The 16,999-nt window shown below is 41.0% G+C and overlaps 1 protein-coding gene across 2 annotated transcripts in view; it reads left to right on the plus strand.

Moving 5' to 3' along the window:
* The first annotated feature begins 633 nt into the window (after window positions 1–633).
* Window positions 634–16,999, plus strand: part of plod2 (procollagen-lysine, 2-oxoglutarate 5-dioxygenase 2) — a 33,595-nt gene continuing 17,229 nt past the window's right edge. For both annotated transcript variants that reach the window (XM_080489488.1, XM_080489489.1), the window contains exons 1-4: window positions 634–1,103; window positions 12,503–12,594; window positions 13,610–13,746; window positions 16,786–16,949. In XM_080489488.1, coding sequence (XP_080345614.1) covers window positions 1,001–1,103; window positions 12,503–12,594; window positions 13,610–13,746; window positions 16,786–16,949 — 496 coding nt within the window. In that variant the 5' untranslated portion in view covers window positions 634–1,000. The remainder of the gene's footprint in view (window positions 1,104–12,502; window positions 12,595–13,609; window positions 13,747–16,785; window positions 16,950–16,999) is intronic.

Consider the following 16,999-nt stretch of genomic DNA (forward strand, 5'->3'; position numbering starts at 1 on the left):
CAGTTTGATTTCCAACGGACAAAGTCGGTCTTTCAGTGTCAACACAGGGGCTGTATTCGACCCCTTTTATGGGCTGGTTTTGGCTCACAAGCCAGTTGTTTGACTATAGTCTCAATTTTACACAGGATTCACTTTCTGAAATCCCTCTCACTCTCTCTCTCTTGCACATACACACCACACAGAACAGAATTTTTCCACGGTATTCTCGTGAATAAATCTATAATAATTCGGTCGCCAAGTGCACACAAATATAAACAAACAACATACAGCATGAAAAGGGTCATTCTGCTCCCAGTTTCATTTGCACAAACGTGTTTATCATTTCAACGTGTTTCCAGAGAGTATTTCACTCTGTGGCAGGGAGACATTTTTCCACTTTATAATCCCATTTAGTGCAATTTTAACAGGAACAAGTGATAGGAAGTTTGTGTGGACTGTAAAGAGAAAAGGGAAAATACAGAATAAAATGAAACCTAAGGAGAGAAAAGTTTCCCAAACTGTACTTTTAGGTAAAAGTAGGGTGCATAGGAAAGGAGGGAGGCAGCCAGGCGCAGGGTGTCCAGGGGGAGGGGACGAGAGGAGGGCTTCACAAATGGTGGGTGGGTGGGGGTTCAAATACAGCTGTGCCTCCTCACACTGACGCAGGACGTCCCTGTGTCAGGGGTGAATAAATACCGTTATCCTCCCTCCTCCGCTGCCTCTCGCCACGGGATTAACGCATTAAACACTCCGGCTGCAATTAAGGAACCCCGCCTGCTGATCTCTAATTTCACCCAATCATCCTTACTTATACAGCTCCAATCTGAGGGAACGGGAGTTTTTCGGCACGACTTGACCATTGAACAGTGACGCTATTTCTCCCGGTTATCATTTTATTATCGCGAGAGCCCGCAGGCCCACATCTCCGGGGCTGATCTTGACCACCACCGCGGGGCTGGGAGTTATTAAACCCCGTTGGTCACTCAGATCATTAAACAGAGGAACACGTTGTATACCAGCGATGGAGTACTTCAAGTTTTGTTTGGTGTTTTCATGCTGGATCAAGTTTGCAAACTCCGTCTACTCTGCTGATGCCCCTCAAGCTCCTGCGCCCATACCCACAGGTAAGTAAGCCAAACTTTTTTCCCCCCACTCTCCTCTTATTGTCTTCGGACAAACACACACATCCACGCAAATATCACTATTATACAGCCCGGAGCCACGTCCCATTTCTTTTATTGCGTCTTCGTGTGTGATCGAGCTGCCGAGACGCGCAACCACAAGCTGTCAAGCCGGTTGCGCCAATGATAAATGACGCGTTTTTGGAGCAGTAATTTGCGCGTCGTGTTTACTGTACGCGAGGAGCGCAGGTTGCGCGCCCGCGGCTTCCTGCGTCAAGCGCGACAAATGTCGATGCGTGAAATAACAGCGTTGCTGACTGGCACTAGAATAACTGTCTGCGGTTTCTCACAATCCTGCTTGTTTTTTTTTTTTTTTTTCCTCTTTTCTTTTTTTTATTTGATGTTGTTTGGCTGCGCACAGCGCCAGCAGATGCCAGGCTGTAAAGTTCCAGTAGCGAGAAGTAGCTCACCATGTGGAGGCGACTCTTGTGAAGCTTTCACTTACTTTCCCTTGGTGTACAATGGCAATTTCGAGGTGGGTGGGGGGGATCAGGGTGGGGTGGCCCGCTCCATTGTGTATTTGTACGCTCCAAGGCTATTTGGAAGTGTCTTTCTGTGTGATCTAATCTTACCATATGATACTTCGTTGATGCCCTGGAAAAGTTTTTCCTCGGCATTCATCCCATTCTGTCCTTTGTTAATCAAAAGTAAACAGTACATACAGTGTTGGTCTGCAGTAGTTTAAAGGCCTTAAGCTGTTCTCTTACCACCTTTACACCCACAAACATTGTTGTTTATCGATGTAGAACTTTTGTTCTAGTCATGTTTTGCCAGAACTAAATAGTTAATATACAACAATAACAAATTAGAATAATCAGGACCCCAAATTATTACATTGTGGGCCATTGTAGAGGTTAGTAGTTTGAGCTTGCATCTGGCCCTCTTCATGTCTTTGTGTCTTTTGGGCAAGATTGTCCCCGACAGAGGTTAAGCCTCTATACTAGCCATCACCATTGGTGTGTAAGTGTAGGTAAAGAGTGGATGTGATTAACAGGAAAAAATACTTTAATTGCTGAAATATATGTGAAGTTTATGTACATTGAATAGACTTGACACGACATTGATAATCAAACCTTAAAAAGAGCAAAATAGATCCATTTGATTTAAAAGCACACAATTGTGTGATTGGGAGACACAGAGAAGCACTTGTAAAGTTGCCATAATTTAAGGTTCCCAAATTTCAGCTGAGCACACCCTGCTTAGCGGTTGAGACAACACATAACCCACTAAATGTACATAGGTTAACGCTCCCTAAAGCAAACCCTATGTGCTACAATTTTATAGACTTGTTTGAGAATGCTTCTCCTATTAACATGTTGCTGACGTTAAATTGCTCCAAATTACCCGAAAATCATCTCCGAACTCTTTCCACAGGCGCAGGGCACCTTGTAAAACGTACTGACAACAGGATAAGTAGCTACATGTGTTTAGTTAAATTTTTTTCTCAATGCTACTGCTGGTGTCATGAAAACCGAGCCTTTTCTTTTAAATACACCTCTACAGATCGTGTCGTTTTCTGAGGGCCGGCGGTACTGGGAGCGTTCATGGCAGCTGTCTTCACTCTCGAGAGACTTTGTTTTGTCATTTGGTCCAGACTCAGTGGATGCCTTCCACACAGTTGCCACATTTCGTTTTACAAGGTTTATAAGTGTTTGCTTGTGAAGACCTTTCAGCGCCTTGGAATTAACACCAGCTCACTAAGACACAACTTGCACTGACATTGTTTAAAATGTAACCCAGATAGAAATCGCCATAACTTTGTATTTTATTCAGGCTTTGTGATGACGTTACAGAATGAGTGTTTTGTTTATTCGAGCTGTCCTTATTTTACCTAAGAATTTAATGAGGTTTTATAGAGTGAAAGTGGGAACTGTGGGTATAGCTTAAAGAAAAGTAGTAAAATATTCAGGCAACTATAGTGGCGTTTAAGCTTCAAATGACTCTTTTGGTCTATGAAATGTCTCTATAAAGTCTTCCTCTAACTAAATATGTTTTGATTCAGTAAATAAGAAACCGGTAATTGTCTCTGCTGTACAACTCCATGAGGAGTCGACCATATTACACTTTACTACTTTTTTGAAGCACAGGCCAACTAGACAAACCCAAAATGTCACACTCATGCCACGAGGCAATTAAACATAACAGGCCAAAGTTTATTAGTGCACTGCAGAAGGTCCTCTGCTTTTATTGTAACTCTAATCGAGTTATACGCACTATTTATTTGCAGTAAACAAATATTAGAAATGAAACATTCCTATCCTGCAGCTCCGAGCCAATTCTGAGTCTGGCATTGTAATAGCAGACCTTCACAATCACACGTTTCATGAAAGTTGATAATAGTGATAGAAAGACGCTTGATGAGTGGGTTTCTTTGCAACGCCTTCTTAGTGACACAGTACTCATCATCATTTCCAGAGAAAGTAGGAAGGATACGTATTCAAGAGAACATAGAGATTGTTAGGACTGTCATGGGGGATTTGCTGGCTGGACAATATCCCAGATATGTTTCTTTGGAATGGGATCAAATATAATCATCCTGCAGGTCAAATGGAACAAAAAGAACAGGCTTTGAAGAAATATTCCTATGATCGGACATGGTCCAAATGTTTTTTGTTAAGAGTGCAACAGTATCAGATTGAGGAAAATGGAATAGTTTGAAAACTTTCAGATCATGAAGAGCATTTGTTACTATTGAAAGGTTTTGAGTACATTTCCTAAGAACAAGATAAACAGTCATCAACCTCTCGGTCAAAAAGAACAAAGTGTTAATGCTTTTAGAGTGTATACATGTGAAGTAGAGGAGCCAAATGATGGGCGGTAGGTTTTTCAGCGGCTCAGACTTCCTTTATATTCTGACACCTCTCCCCCAACTCTTCTCTGAAAGCACAATTGCACTGGTTGTAGCCGAGATGCGAGCAGCGTGATTTGGCCGTGAAAAGGGCCAGGGGCAGGAATGCAGTCCTCTCCCTGTTCCTCACCAGAGTGCACCTGGCTGGTCACTGTGAACAGGGAGGCTGTTGGCTTGTCAGGTTTGGAAAGTTACAAAAATTGGGCTGGGCAGACCCCCACTGTCCAGCCGTCTGAAAGGAGCCCTTTCACTTATTCCTGACCGGCTGTGTGAACTCCTCGCAGAGTTTGGGCTTTAACATGCAGGTCTTGTGTTGTGAGTCCAAGAGAGTGCATGCATCTCTTTATTTCATCCAACTCAAGGAGGAAGTGTTTGCTGAAGCGCATAAAAAGCTGCTTTTGGAGTTAATTTACATGATTATTTTCAGTTGGCAGTATGGTCCCATCTCCAAAAATCAGTCAGTGATTAAAGTCAGTCATGCATTTTATCGAAAACAGCCTTGCCCCCACAGTGTCCTTAGCCCAACTTCTGGGTGAGATATGATGCATTTCCATGAAGAAACCATTAGGAATGATAAAACTGTATGATTTAACATGGATCCACCTTTTCATTTTTATATGAGCAACATTTTACAGAGAGATACTGAAGGGATTTACGTCAAAATAACTTTAATTTACAGTTACACAAACATATTTTGTCTGTTAATGTTTGTGCCAGGCCATGATAAATGTCATCACTTAGGATCTGGAGGGTCGAATCACTGCCCCATGCACGGGTGTTTCCAGATTAGACTGTTCCCAGACATCACTGATGTGTCAACAAACAGAGTTTTATAGAGGAGAAAAGGAAACCCCACCTAAGGTTGCCCATGGCCATGCTTTATAATAGTGCTTTCCACTGCCTGTAATTCCAGTCTAACAAACTAACAAAGCCTCTTGGCAGGCTGAAGCTGCAATCATGCCTGAGAGCGTTGTCACTATATCGCCACAAGGAGCTTCTTTGCTTCTTCTCCAGCCATTATGTGTTGTGTTGTTTACATATCAACTATTTATTTTCCCTTCTCTCTTCACTGTTCCTGGGGTGTTTTTTTTCTTTTCTTTTCTAATTACGAAGCAGGGCATTGAGATCCCTACGATGCGATGGCCTCCTCTTGACGAGTACCAAAAGCAGACGACATTTCGGTAATGCTGTCAGGGCATTCTTTGTAGGGACATGTTTTCCATTATGTCACCTAATGAGTTTAAATGGTGTCTGTCTGAACAAGGGATTTGAGCAGCTGTTGATCCGTTCCACGATCTATTTTGGCGGGATGTTCTGTTGATACAGCTGAACAGATTGTACTTGTCAAAAAGCATGAAACTTACAAATCTGCCTTTAATCAGTAATTGGCATATATAAACATATTGATGATGTTACGGCTGGGAAAGAGAAACACCTAGAGGAAGTAAGATCATCACACTTAAAAGTTAACAACGGACAGTTTTTAACTTCGTAGCTGAACAAAAAAGCAATTAAGATAGCACAAATTCAGAAATACAGCTTTTGTTCTGTTTATAGCAGAGCAGAACATGCAGATGGGAGAAGCTCAAAGCTTCACGTTGCAGGTACAAGAACACGAATCGTTTCAAGTTTGAACAGCATGTGGTCTATTACTGAGATGCCAGGCTTTTGTCCCAGTTGTAGAAAGCATTACCAAAAATGTAATAGTTAATATTATAAAGTTGTGTTCTGCTACGTTCTTGCAGTAATTCAGTGTAAAAATAGATAGGAGAAGTTAGTTCACTTTATAGATATAAATGATTAACCTCTCTGTAAATTATGTGGAATTGAACTGTGTTTCTCTCAGCAATGAAAGATTTAAAGCACCAAAGTGAAACCAGACTGTGGGGAAATGACTGTCCTGATTGTAAGAGCTGCACGGCAAGAGCTAAATGAGAGATTATTGCTTTCTATAGTCGAGCTGCTCTCAGTAGGCTGAAGTAAATGAACTATATTCTTCATTCACAATGACGTGTGCCGAGAGTAAGGATTCGTTTCCTGTCGGGTGACATCACGCCACATCCTAAGGCTGGAGTGCCTGTGGTTTGACATGTGTAATTGAAAACACAGCCGTTCTGTGTGGGTGCCGTACATGGCAGTATTATGGTAGTGATGTGTTTTATCAATTAAGGGGACTCTGAAACATCGCAAGCTTATTTTAACTGCAGCGAGGGTCCGCGTCTGTGCGCAATCGAGTTTGATTAGTCCCTTGCGCAATCACCTCTTTAAATACAGTTTCTGAGGCTAAACACTAACAAATGGTTTTTTCACCTATGTAGCCCTAAAGGTATTTGGTACTTTAGGTTAGAAGGAACGTCTGTATGTCTCGGGGCTTCAGATTTTCAGATTTCACAGAAACTTGTGGTCACATTAACATTCAAATGCTTTCTAAAGCTGGGAAACCTTCGGAAAGTGACTGTAGGTTGGGTAGTGTGCTTCTACGTTTAGTTGAAAGCTGAGAGATGAAGGGATGGCAGCGATGCATAAACGGTAAAAGAGATACATTTTCTAAAAATAGAAAATGAATCACTTTGCATGCACATGTAGTCTCATGGTGTATAAAGTGAATAATATGCACAGTAAAACAATATGTTGATAAGATGTTTTGTCCCATTTTGGAGATGGAGATCTGTGTCTTTGTTGCCATAACGATCTCTGGAATATTTTACTCATCACACAGCATCTGCGACCCCTTCCCCCAACAACTTTCCAACAGAACATTTGGTGGAGCAACTGTTTGGAATCATTTCTTTAACCTTAGGAGACCAGCAATCCCCACTTCATTACCCAGCAGGCAAGAGATGAGAAAATAAGCTTGGACTGAGTTCTCATTTAATGTCCTCTTCTTGTTTCCACATATTAAACTCAGCCAAGTACATTGAGAGCTCCTTCCATGAGAGAATGTGTACCATGATCCCTATATTTTAATAATGTGAAAGGATTAAGAGACCACATGTTATTTCTGACGGTGAATTATTCATTTTCCTCTTCCCATTTTAAACCACATATCCTAACAGCTGTACTGATTGAATGTAATTCTTACCATTTATAGAGGAAACAATACATTCAAGTATTGAAGTATTAAAGTGTAAGTAGTGCCAGTTCTAGCAACTTCTTCAGCACAAAGGAGCAACTCGTCCTCCGAAAACATCGACCAGAATGACACCGAGGAATGTCATGCAGGTGGTGGGAGGCAGAGATAAGCTCCTGAGTGTCTTTTTGACTCTTCTCCCTCCCTTTGCTAAGTTGATAATTAGGCCATTGACTATTTTGCCTACCTGATTCTCTCTCCCTTATTTCTACCACATCTGTACCACATACCTTGCAGTGCCAGGCTATCGTTGTTGGGTTTGTATTTTTTCAGCGTGTCTTGTTAAGACCATGGACACTTGGCAGAAAACCTGCCTCAGCCACTCCTGCATTGCTCAGCAAAACAATGTGGGCTTTTCATTCAGATTTCTTTTGCTGTAATTTGGCCCTGCATCGTTCTGCATTATTACAGTTTAAAGGCAACTCCCAGAAAAATTTACTGTTTTTTTGTGTGTGAATTTTAGTAAACAAGGAAGAGTAGTGGCTGTTAAATTACTGTTTTGGCACCGTCATCTCATCCATGAAAAATAAAAGCCTGGTGTCTGTTAAACTCAATCTCTAACCTATATTTACCCCAAAACTGTTGTTTCCTTTCATTATTTCTGATGACAGGAAAGAACCCAAAACGTTTCAGCTTTTTTTTCGGATGGTTGGTGTGTCAATCATCTGACTCATAGGAATGCTGCATTTGCTTTTAGTTTGAAATAAAGGATTTTAATTTGAAGTTATCGCAGGAAGTTGCTGCATTGCATCATTTAGATACTCATCCAAGGTAATTACTGCTATTGTTACTGTTAAGCTTAAACGGCCAAAAGATTTGCCATTTATAGTCATTAAATGAATGTTAACATGAAAACTAATGAGGATAGAAGAAAGTCCTTTTCATCTTTCAGCTCTTTATTCTTTTCTGAAAGTGAAGTCAAGCTCAGGCAAAGTATTTTAGATTATTAACTCAATGACTGGCACTTTTCTCAACCTACAATTTTGGAGGGCCTGAAGGCAAAAAGTGGAAAAAGTCTTTATTTACTCGGATGACCAGAATAGAATCGGGGTTTTATGCACTGGCCTGGATTGTCTCATTGGAGAGTATTGTGTTATCCTTATGCTCAAGGCCGGGGCATTTTCCCATGATACTTCTTTCCTTTCTGCAAGAAATGCTTACTTAAGCTTTGCCCTTGCCTATGAGTCAGAACATTCGCTCACTAAAGTGTGAAAGTTTACCGAGACGGCCAAGCCCCATGTGGTACAGTGGAAGAGTGTGAAGGAAGACTACTTGGTGTCAATGCCTTTCTTGGAGGGGTTTCAGCGGCGCTGTACGGACCACATTCCTCTCCGCCTGTGGACTGTTCATACAGCAACGACAAGGGGAGCCGCTGTGTTTACCCTCACCAGACACTCATCCTCGAAAATCACAGCTGTATAAAACCTCTCTTTTCTGAGTGCTGCCATATTTCCCTCAGCTATGCTTCATCATCAATATGATAATGGTGTTCAGTAAAACCAGTTATCTGGCGCTTACTTTTAAAGTTTGTGGTAAACTATGTCCTTATAAAGTTTTGTGTTCCTTTTCTAATAATGAACAAAGGTCCTCTATTAGCACTTTACTTCACACGAGGGAGTTTACTTTCACCAAGACATTATAACTGCAGAATGCAAGGGCTGATTGTTGCACACACAAAAAATGCTGATGTTTGATTGATTGGCTGCAAGTAATCAGAAAGGAAGTGAGAATAGTCTCTTTAAGATTACACAAGTCACTGACTAATTCACCTAAGCTATAGAAATGGTTTCGTTTTCATGAGGAATGGTATTTTATTCATTTTGATTGAAGGTAAGCCGGTATGCCAAAGGCACTGTATCGTGAAAGAGGAGCCCACACTTCATTATGTATAACTTCACAGACAGAGACACATATGCTTGTGGGAAAAAGGGGAATATGCTGATGTGTGGAAGAAACACCAACATGCCAAGTTGTACCAAACCCTTGACATGATATCATTTTTAAATACACATTTGGCCACCCATTGATCTTCAACACTAACATTATCCAGCTATAAGTGATCAGGGAAGAGGCCAATGATGGCCTGGATACTTAATTACAGCGCTAAAACAGAGAGGTAGACATCACACACACCTATACACTCACTTCTACGGCCAATTTATGGTGCATTTAAGCAAGCTTTTTGATTGTAGCAGAGAGTACCTGGACAAGACTCACGGTGGGAGAATGTGCAAATTCATTCAGCGATTGCATTGTAGGTTTGAACCAGCAACCTCAGAGCTGTGAGCAAAGAAAGTAATCACTTCCAATCATTCTTCTTCCATCGTGTGGCCTGTCTCTACATGTTAGCCGTTCTTTACGTTGCTGTCCCTTGCAGGCGGCTTTCAACTTAAATTCAACTTGGGAGACTGTGCGGGACGCGGGTGTCAAACAAAAGAGGAAGACTCACATGACTGCCTTGCAATTATTATGTCTGACTCAGGACCAGAAAAATATGTAATATGCATGTCCTTTCGGGTAATATCTTGAAATCGCAGATGTAAAAAGTCTCAGACAAAAGTAATTGCAGGTTGTTCACTTCATATGGAATTCATATATCTTTCAATAATAAGTGGCTGCAGATTATCCCTCTATGCCGACAGTCATCCTTCTCCATATTCTGAAGTAATACAGCAAATTTAGCTGCATGAGCACTGTGGGTGAAAGTCGTTTCACAAACTGGTACTTTAAAATGGTATAAAGAGTAGATGAATAATTTTGGGCTTGGCACTGGAAGAGCAGATCATAATTCATCTCTTGGTACAGTGTGTTGTATTTGGAGGCGGCATCAGGATATCCAACCCAGGTTTCCACTCATAGTTCACATGAAGCAACTGTAAATCTAAAGGAATTTATTTTCCATCTGTGATTGTTTATGGAACAAAGAAACAAACAACAAAACTTCAGTGCTTCAGTATTACTTGTAATGTCAGAAATAACGTTGTTAAATGGCATCTATTTTAAATCAAATGTATTTTGCATCCCCAGGCTGCAACTTAACTGGGAGTGAGCTTGTTTGGATGCACTCATGTGGCATGCTGTTAATGACGAGCGTAAAGTGTTCGCTCCCATAAGGTCAGCGCAAAGGGTAAATGTTGTTGGTTGTCAGTGTATTTCTTCCTGACATAATGTTCAGAGCTCCCGATACGTGGCTCTCTGCGGGCTCTGTCAGTGTATTCACATTTTATGCCGACAAAGAAAAAAATTCACTACAATAGTGAATGATAAACACGTGTTTCGGCTACACTCTGAACATTGCGTGGGAAAACTCCACCTCCACCTTTCTTGCAGTAAAACTCTTTCTTACCAGTCATCGTTTTCTTTTGTTTCACGTGTATTCAGGTGTCAGACTTCATGACTGGGTTTAGAGGGACTTGCTATATGTGTGCAGCTATATCCCTTTAAACACTAGTTTGAGTTCACACATTTTCCCTGAAGCTTTTGGTCTGCATGCCCTCCATTTCAACTTTGCCTTTGTAATAATTCTGATGTAGGGTAATAGCAAACAAGTAAACCTCTCCTGTAACTATTAAAATCACCTGTTTTATAGAGCAGTAAGGAAAATGTGTTTGCCAGATGAGGAAAACATCATCCCCTGGCGGTAATGTGATCCAACATCTTCTGCCTGTAAGCCAAGAACAAGGCTGGCTGGGCACCTGTGGCCATGAAAAAATGTGTCCTTCCCTCCGTGAAGTTTTTAATGTGAGACTTTTATTCATCTAAATTTGCCTAGTTTTTCCCTGTGTCACTTTATAGTGTTCAAAGACAGACGGGGAACTATTTCCAAACTGTAGCAGAACTTTTGTGTCAGACGAGTGCTGGAAAGGCTATTAGAGCGATGACAGGGCCACAGGCTAGACAAAGATGAGAGAATGGGTAAGTCACACTGACAGGAAAGAGATGGAGGATCGTGACTGATACTGCTTTAGAGTAGTAACTAGGCTTTGGTATATCCGCAGGCTTTGTATAGTTCACTCAATCAGACTTGAAATAGGACTGAAATACATCGCAAGCTGGACAAATCATCGAGCTTATGTCCAGCCACAAACTTTCTGGTGTGCTGTTTGAATTTTTGATTCAAGTGCTTTACTTTTTCAGTCGAGCTGTTTTCCTCCCCCGGCAGCCATTATCGGTTTTATTTGGCTTACGGGCCTGGGGGAGGTTGTACCACATGGAAATGTAATGTATTCTTCTTTAAACTTTTTTTTTTATTTTTTCATAAATGGTTTGACTTTTTAATGTGGATTTTGAGGTTTTCTATGCGGTCAACAAAATAAAAAGATCAATAAAAGTCCAGCTGATTGCAAGTTCCTGATGCCCCAAATAATGCTATCCCTTTGAGTTTGTTATAGGCTGGGGCGCACTTTTGAATAGGGACTTCTCAAAGCCTTTATATAACTGTGATATGTCGTCTTCCAGACTCTCAATTCCTGCCAATGTCCAATAAATAATTTACAAGGTTTTAGTGAAACACAGTGTGATATATTAAACAGAGAGCAGATTGGCTCTGAAAACATCAAAAGCAGACTCGGTGTTAAAAGTAGTCCAATAAAACTACATTATACGTGTCAATAACTTTTTGTTTGCCTTTCTACGTGGTAGCACAGAGCAACATTTCGCAGTTTGAAGCAGCACCTCGGGATGAATCGGTGCTCGCCCTTCACGCAGTGTCTGATGGGATAAGAACTGGATAAGCAGCACACTTCCTTCCTGGACCCACAATAACAGATGGAACGGCTCTCATTAAAGCCACCAGCACAGGGTTTTAGAAAGACACAACAAAACAAGTGAAAACTAGCCGAGCGATTTTAAACTTCCTCTTTTTAGTTTTATACGAGACTATGGTGTAAATTTGTATTTGGTTAACCCTTCCTCAAACCTCAGATTTCGGCACTCATGGTCACCGGAAATGTCCTAGCGGTTTGTGGCCGTTCGTCTATACCACAAAGTAAGAAAAGATTGAATCGGTCTTTGAAATTTTGCATCTGCTTTTGCATCAAGTTAAACCTACAGCAGTCGTTCCTAATTTCAGATGACGCTTTAGCCTGCTCACCCAGACAGCTACCAGCATGTTTATATAGGTTTGAGGTTTACAACATGGTTCATCGAAAAGGAGAATCTCAATACTTATATTTAAGCTTAGAAAAACATTCACATTTCTGTGGCTGTCCTTTGAATGAAACCCAACATTTTTGCACCTTAAAGAGTCTCAGTATTCATGTGCGAGGGTATATCCCCACATCCCTATAATTAGGTGGGCAAAAAATACACAATGACCTAAGTCGCGGAAAAATTCAACCCTCCTTATTTTATTATTTCTTTCAGAGAAACTGCTCGTCTTAACTGTGGCAACCGAGAAAACAGATGGCTTCCTCCGCTTCATGCAGTCTGCAGACTATTTCAACTACACTGTGAAGGTGAGACCCTCCTCCACCGCAAATCTACAAATGTGCAGTTCATTTCAGCTGATGAGATTGCACGCACCAACACACACGGCAGTGAAATGCTTTAAACGCACACCTCCCAGGATTGATGAGGCCTGTTAAAGGAAACAATGAAGTGCAGCAAGCTGCAAAAACATCCATCTTCGAGGGATACTCCTCTGTGCGGGCCCAGAAATCCCCTCCGTGGTTCAACTTTCTTTTCCGAAGCTCAGTTTGTTCCCGGTATGTGTGTGTGTGTTTGTGTGTGTGTGTGTGTGTGCCCCTGTGCTTCTCTGTGTAATCTCGCAGCAGGAGTTTGTGTTTTGTATTCTCAACACAGACATTGGAAAACCACTTTCTTTTTTCGCCCCGTCCCCAAGAAGAGTCTTGTGTTTAACTCCTGCCAAGCATACTTATTGTTGTCAAAACGCCTGTTCCTCTGTTTGTGGATATTGTTACTCCATAGTCAATGCGCTTCCGTCGTCACACAGATATCTCTAAAAGTTGATTGTAGTGAACAAAGAAGAAAAAGGAATCTGCAGTTTGAATGCTACTGAAGCGTTACCGCGGAGCCGCAGGTAACTTAGTCCATGTGGATAATAACGTTCCTTCAGTTCTCGGGCTCACACGGTTGTTTACATCTTGCTTCACGGACCGGTCTTACTTTCATTCACAGTCACATTTCCAAATCGTGAGATGGTGTGAAAATTTTAAATTCGATGGCCAGTATTCTCACAAAGGAGATGATTTAAGAAAAAAAAAAAAAAAAGGGCACTGTATTTTAAAACTACTTCAACTATGATTTTGCTAACATCATTGGACTGAACCATCTCACTGAGTCTTCTTTAATGACATTCTGGCACATTTAAAGATAGATTATATTCACTCCTCTGGCAGGAGTCTGAAAGGTTTGCATGAGGAATGAATGAAAAACTTGTGAGGACGGATATTTTTGGAGAGGTCCTGCTTTGTGGGCTTTACAATCTCTCCAAAATGTGTTGTGCCTAAGGTGTTGGGGATGGGAGAGGCGTGGAAAGGTGGAGATGTGGGACGCTCTATTGGTGGAGGCCAAAAAGTCAAACTACTGAAGGAGGCCATGGAGGCGCTGGCTGACCAGGAGGATCTTGTTATTCTCACCGTGGATAGGTACGTGGACACCCACCACATCTATGTGTCATTTCCACCATACCAGCATACCATACTTTTTCTTTGTCTCAAAATATGTCTGAAATGCCAAATGAATGAATCCCTTCTATCGGTGCGAATTCCCAAGAGACATCGTGGTTCGAAATACAAACAAGTATGAAGAACAAAAGATCATATTTATAGTTTGCTATTTGATTGATCAGTCTTTTTTTCCTGTGGCGGATTCATGTTTGTTGCTTTTCTCGAAGACATTCTAATAGCTTCTACCTAAACATCGCTTTGATCCCATTCGGCTTCAATTTCCACACCGAGAGAGGGATGCAAAAACACCTTTAATTGCAGTGCAAAGCTATGAATTAGAAATTCTGACAAATTTTCCCAATCACACACTGTAATGATTGCTTTGAAAGCCGTATCTCCTGAGTGAGAGGTGTTTCTGCATATTTATGTAGAGCTAAAACACCCTCTGTTCATTCATGCAAAGGCATTATTACAGAGCATCGCCAAATATACGAGTGGAGTAATTCTAACATGCAGGTAGGTGAATTATGAGTTTTCAAGCCCAATGGAAACTTTCAAAGCGGTAATGTGAGTGGTTGAGAATAATAAGAGCTTTGAGAGCCATATTCCCCTAAATAGAACTGAAGATGATGATATGTACTGTACCATGTCATATGAATAATGTAGCCATAATTACTATGTAAAGTCGACACACCCCTGAAGCAGGTAATTGGAATGTAATTTTTTCTCCTTTCAGAGGAAATGATTGTGTGCAATACACTCCCTTGGCAATTCAGACGATTACAAGTCATCGAAATGTATTTTCACATTCATAAACCTGCAGGACCACCTTGAGTGTTTTGACTGCATCTGATACAGTCACAGCTATACATTTGGTCAAAACATGAGTTTAGACATTAAACTGAAAAATTCACAGTGTTGCTGCTTAAATCTGTCGACAATGGAAAAAGTGGATTTCTAAGAAATTCAAAAGCTTCAGAGACCCACAATGGCATTCAGAGCCAGAGCATTCGCAGCGAGTTCGCCATGCATCGGTGCATTTTTGGCAGACATTAGTCACATCTAGTTACCACGTTTGAGCTTCTCAATGGGAAATGCGACTTGTCAGACAGGTTTTCTCACTCCTAAACGCCACACCCTTGAAATGCGAGGATGAAATTAAAGAGAAGGTGGGATTGCACTTCTCTAAGAGACAGATGAATGACAGGTTTTCTCTCATTGCCTCGCATCACTTTGAAATGCGTTTGGTCCTGTTTAGTGGGTGTGACTTGGGTGAGAGCCATGCTGTTAGTCGTGGAATCTCTACAGTGCACTAATACGCAGTATAAAAATACATTACACTATGCATTACATTATGTATAATCATATGCCATACATACTTGCAACATACATTTGACTGGCTGCACTGATACTTGTGGTGGAAACTGTAATCTAAATCAAAGCAAAGAACAAAACTGCTTTGGCATTTACATCGCAGCAAATGTAAACAGCTATAACAACAATAGAGAGAGAAAAAAAAGTTTCCAGATGAACATGAAGGCTTCCAAAAACCTAACACGCTGTTTTATTTAACAGTAAAATGAACCTTCTTCATTTACTTATGAACAAAATGTATTGTATACGTATAATATATATAAACTTTTAGCAGCAGATCTGTACATTTCTGCAGAGAAGAGTCATTTTGGTAGAAGTAAATCAAAGTACAGAACGTGTTTTGTTTTTAACGCTTCCATTGATCCACAGGAAAGTCAGGATGAGGACCTTTTTTTAAAGTTCTTTTTTACTGTGTGTGGATATAACCACCCTTTCTGTTTTTATGAGCTTAAAATTATATATATGCTTCAAATGATTTATTGGGAAGAGGGGGCCTTCAATGGTTTCTCCATGCAACAGGGGTCTAGACCTTACAGCCGTCACACCCTGCCTCAAGTTGTTTTGGATTTCTTTGGTGTGTGCTTCGGGCATAACCAAGCAGTTGCAGTAGATCTCAATCAAACCGAGTGTGCCACAAACGCGAACACGCCCTCAATGTCTGAACATCCGGCTCAGTCATGGATATGGATCTCCTCAAGGTCGTTCAAATAAATGGGTTACAAGTACAGAGAAGTAGATTCACTGGGCATATATTTAGTATGCACATATGGTTTTGACATACACGTTCTATAGTCACGCTATAGATTTTAGGCTTATATCTTTCTGATTACAGCAACAGTCAAACATCTTTGATGAGAGGAGAGAGGTATACTTATGAACAAAATGTAAAACAGAGCAATTAGTCCTACTTTCATGCTGGCCTTAGATTTACTTTTACGTAACAAACCTTCTAAACATTGTCAAGAATGTTTTGGCCAGGCGGAGCATTTTATATGAGAGAAGTGACTATGATGAATGAGATAACCAAGTACTGAGACTACTTGTATGAACAAGTGTCTGCCAGATGTGGACTGAGCGTACAGGCTTCCTCACTAACCATACACCCTACTTCCTTTTCTGGTACACTACACAGACAGACCAACGAAATTAGGCCGCTCCTGTCCGAATGACTTCATGGAAATGGTGTCATCATAATGAGTCAGCTTTTTGGTGTCATAATATGTCTCATAAAAATACCAAAAAACACAAGTAATATTATAAATGACCACATCCTAAAATATATACCCTTTTACTAAAACCAGCATGGGGAAACAAATCATCATGATGTCTTCATAAAGCTGCTTAACGTTTGGCCCAAGTTCTGTTAGAAAGAAACCCACCCCGACCCGGTGTGTGTGCTTCGCCCGTTGATGTTTGTCAAAACAGAGCTCTTCAGAAAACACCTTCTCGCATCATCACACAAGGCTTGCACATGCAAACGATCACCCGTCAGGAATGTACCAATGTTTACGTTCAGATTTATATCTGTCTCAGGCAAGTAGAAGCAGAGGTTGCGAGTCAGCTGTAAGACATACCATGCATGATTAAAAAAAAAAAAAAAAAGAAGATAATCTGATGCATTTTATACTCATTCTGCCCTCTTAGCTTTGATCTCATCTTTGCTGGAGGACCAGAGGAGATTCTCAGGAAGTTTCAACAAGTCAATCACAAAGTGCTTTTCGCAGCAGAAGGACTGATATGGCCGGACAAGAGACTCGCCGACAAGTACCCTTCAGTGCGCAGCGGCAAGCGCTACCTCAACTCTGGAGGTGAGACCCAGAACTTCACAATATGCTTGCTGATATTCTCACGTCTAGAT

Source organism: Lipophrys pholis (assembly GCF_963383615.2).
Source record: "Lipophrys pholis genome assembly, chromosome: 20".
NCBI classification, from domain to species: domain Eukaryota; kingdom Metazoa; phylum Chordata; class Actinopteri; order Blenniiformes; family Blenniidae; genus Lipophrys; species Lipophrys pholis.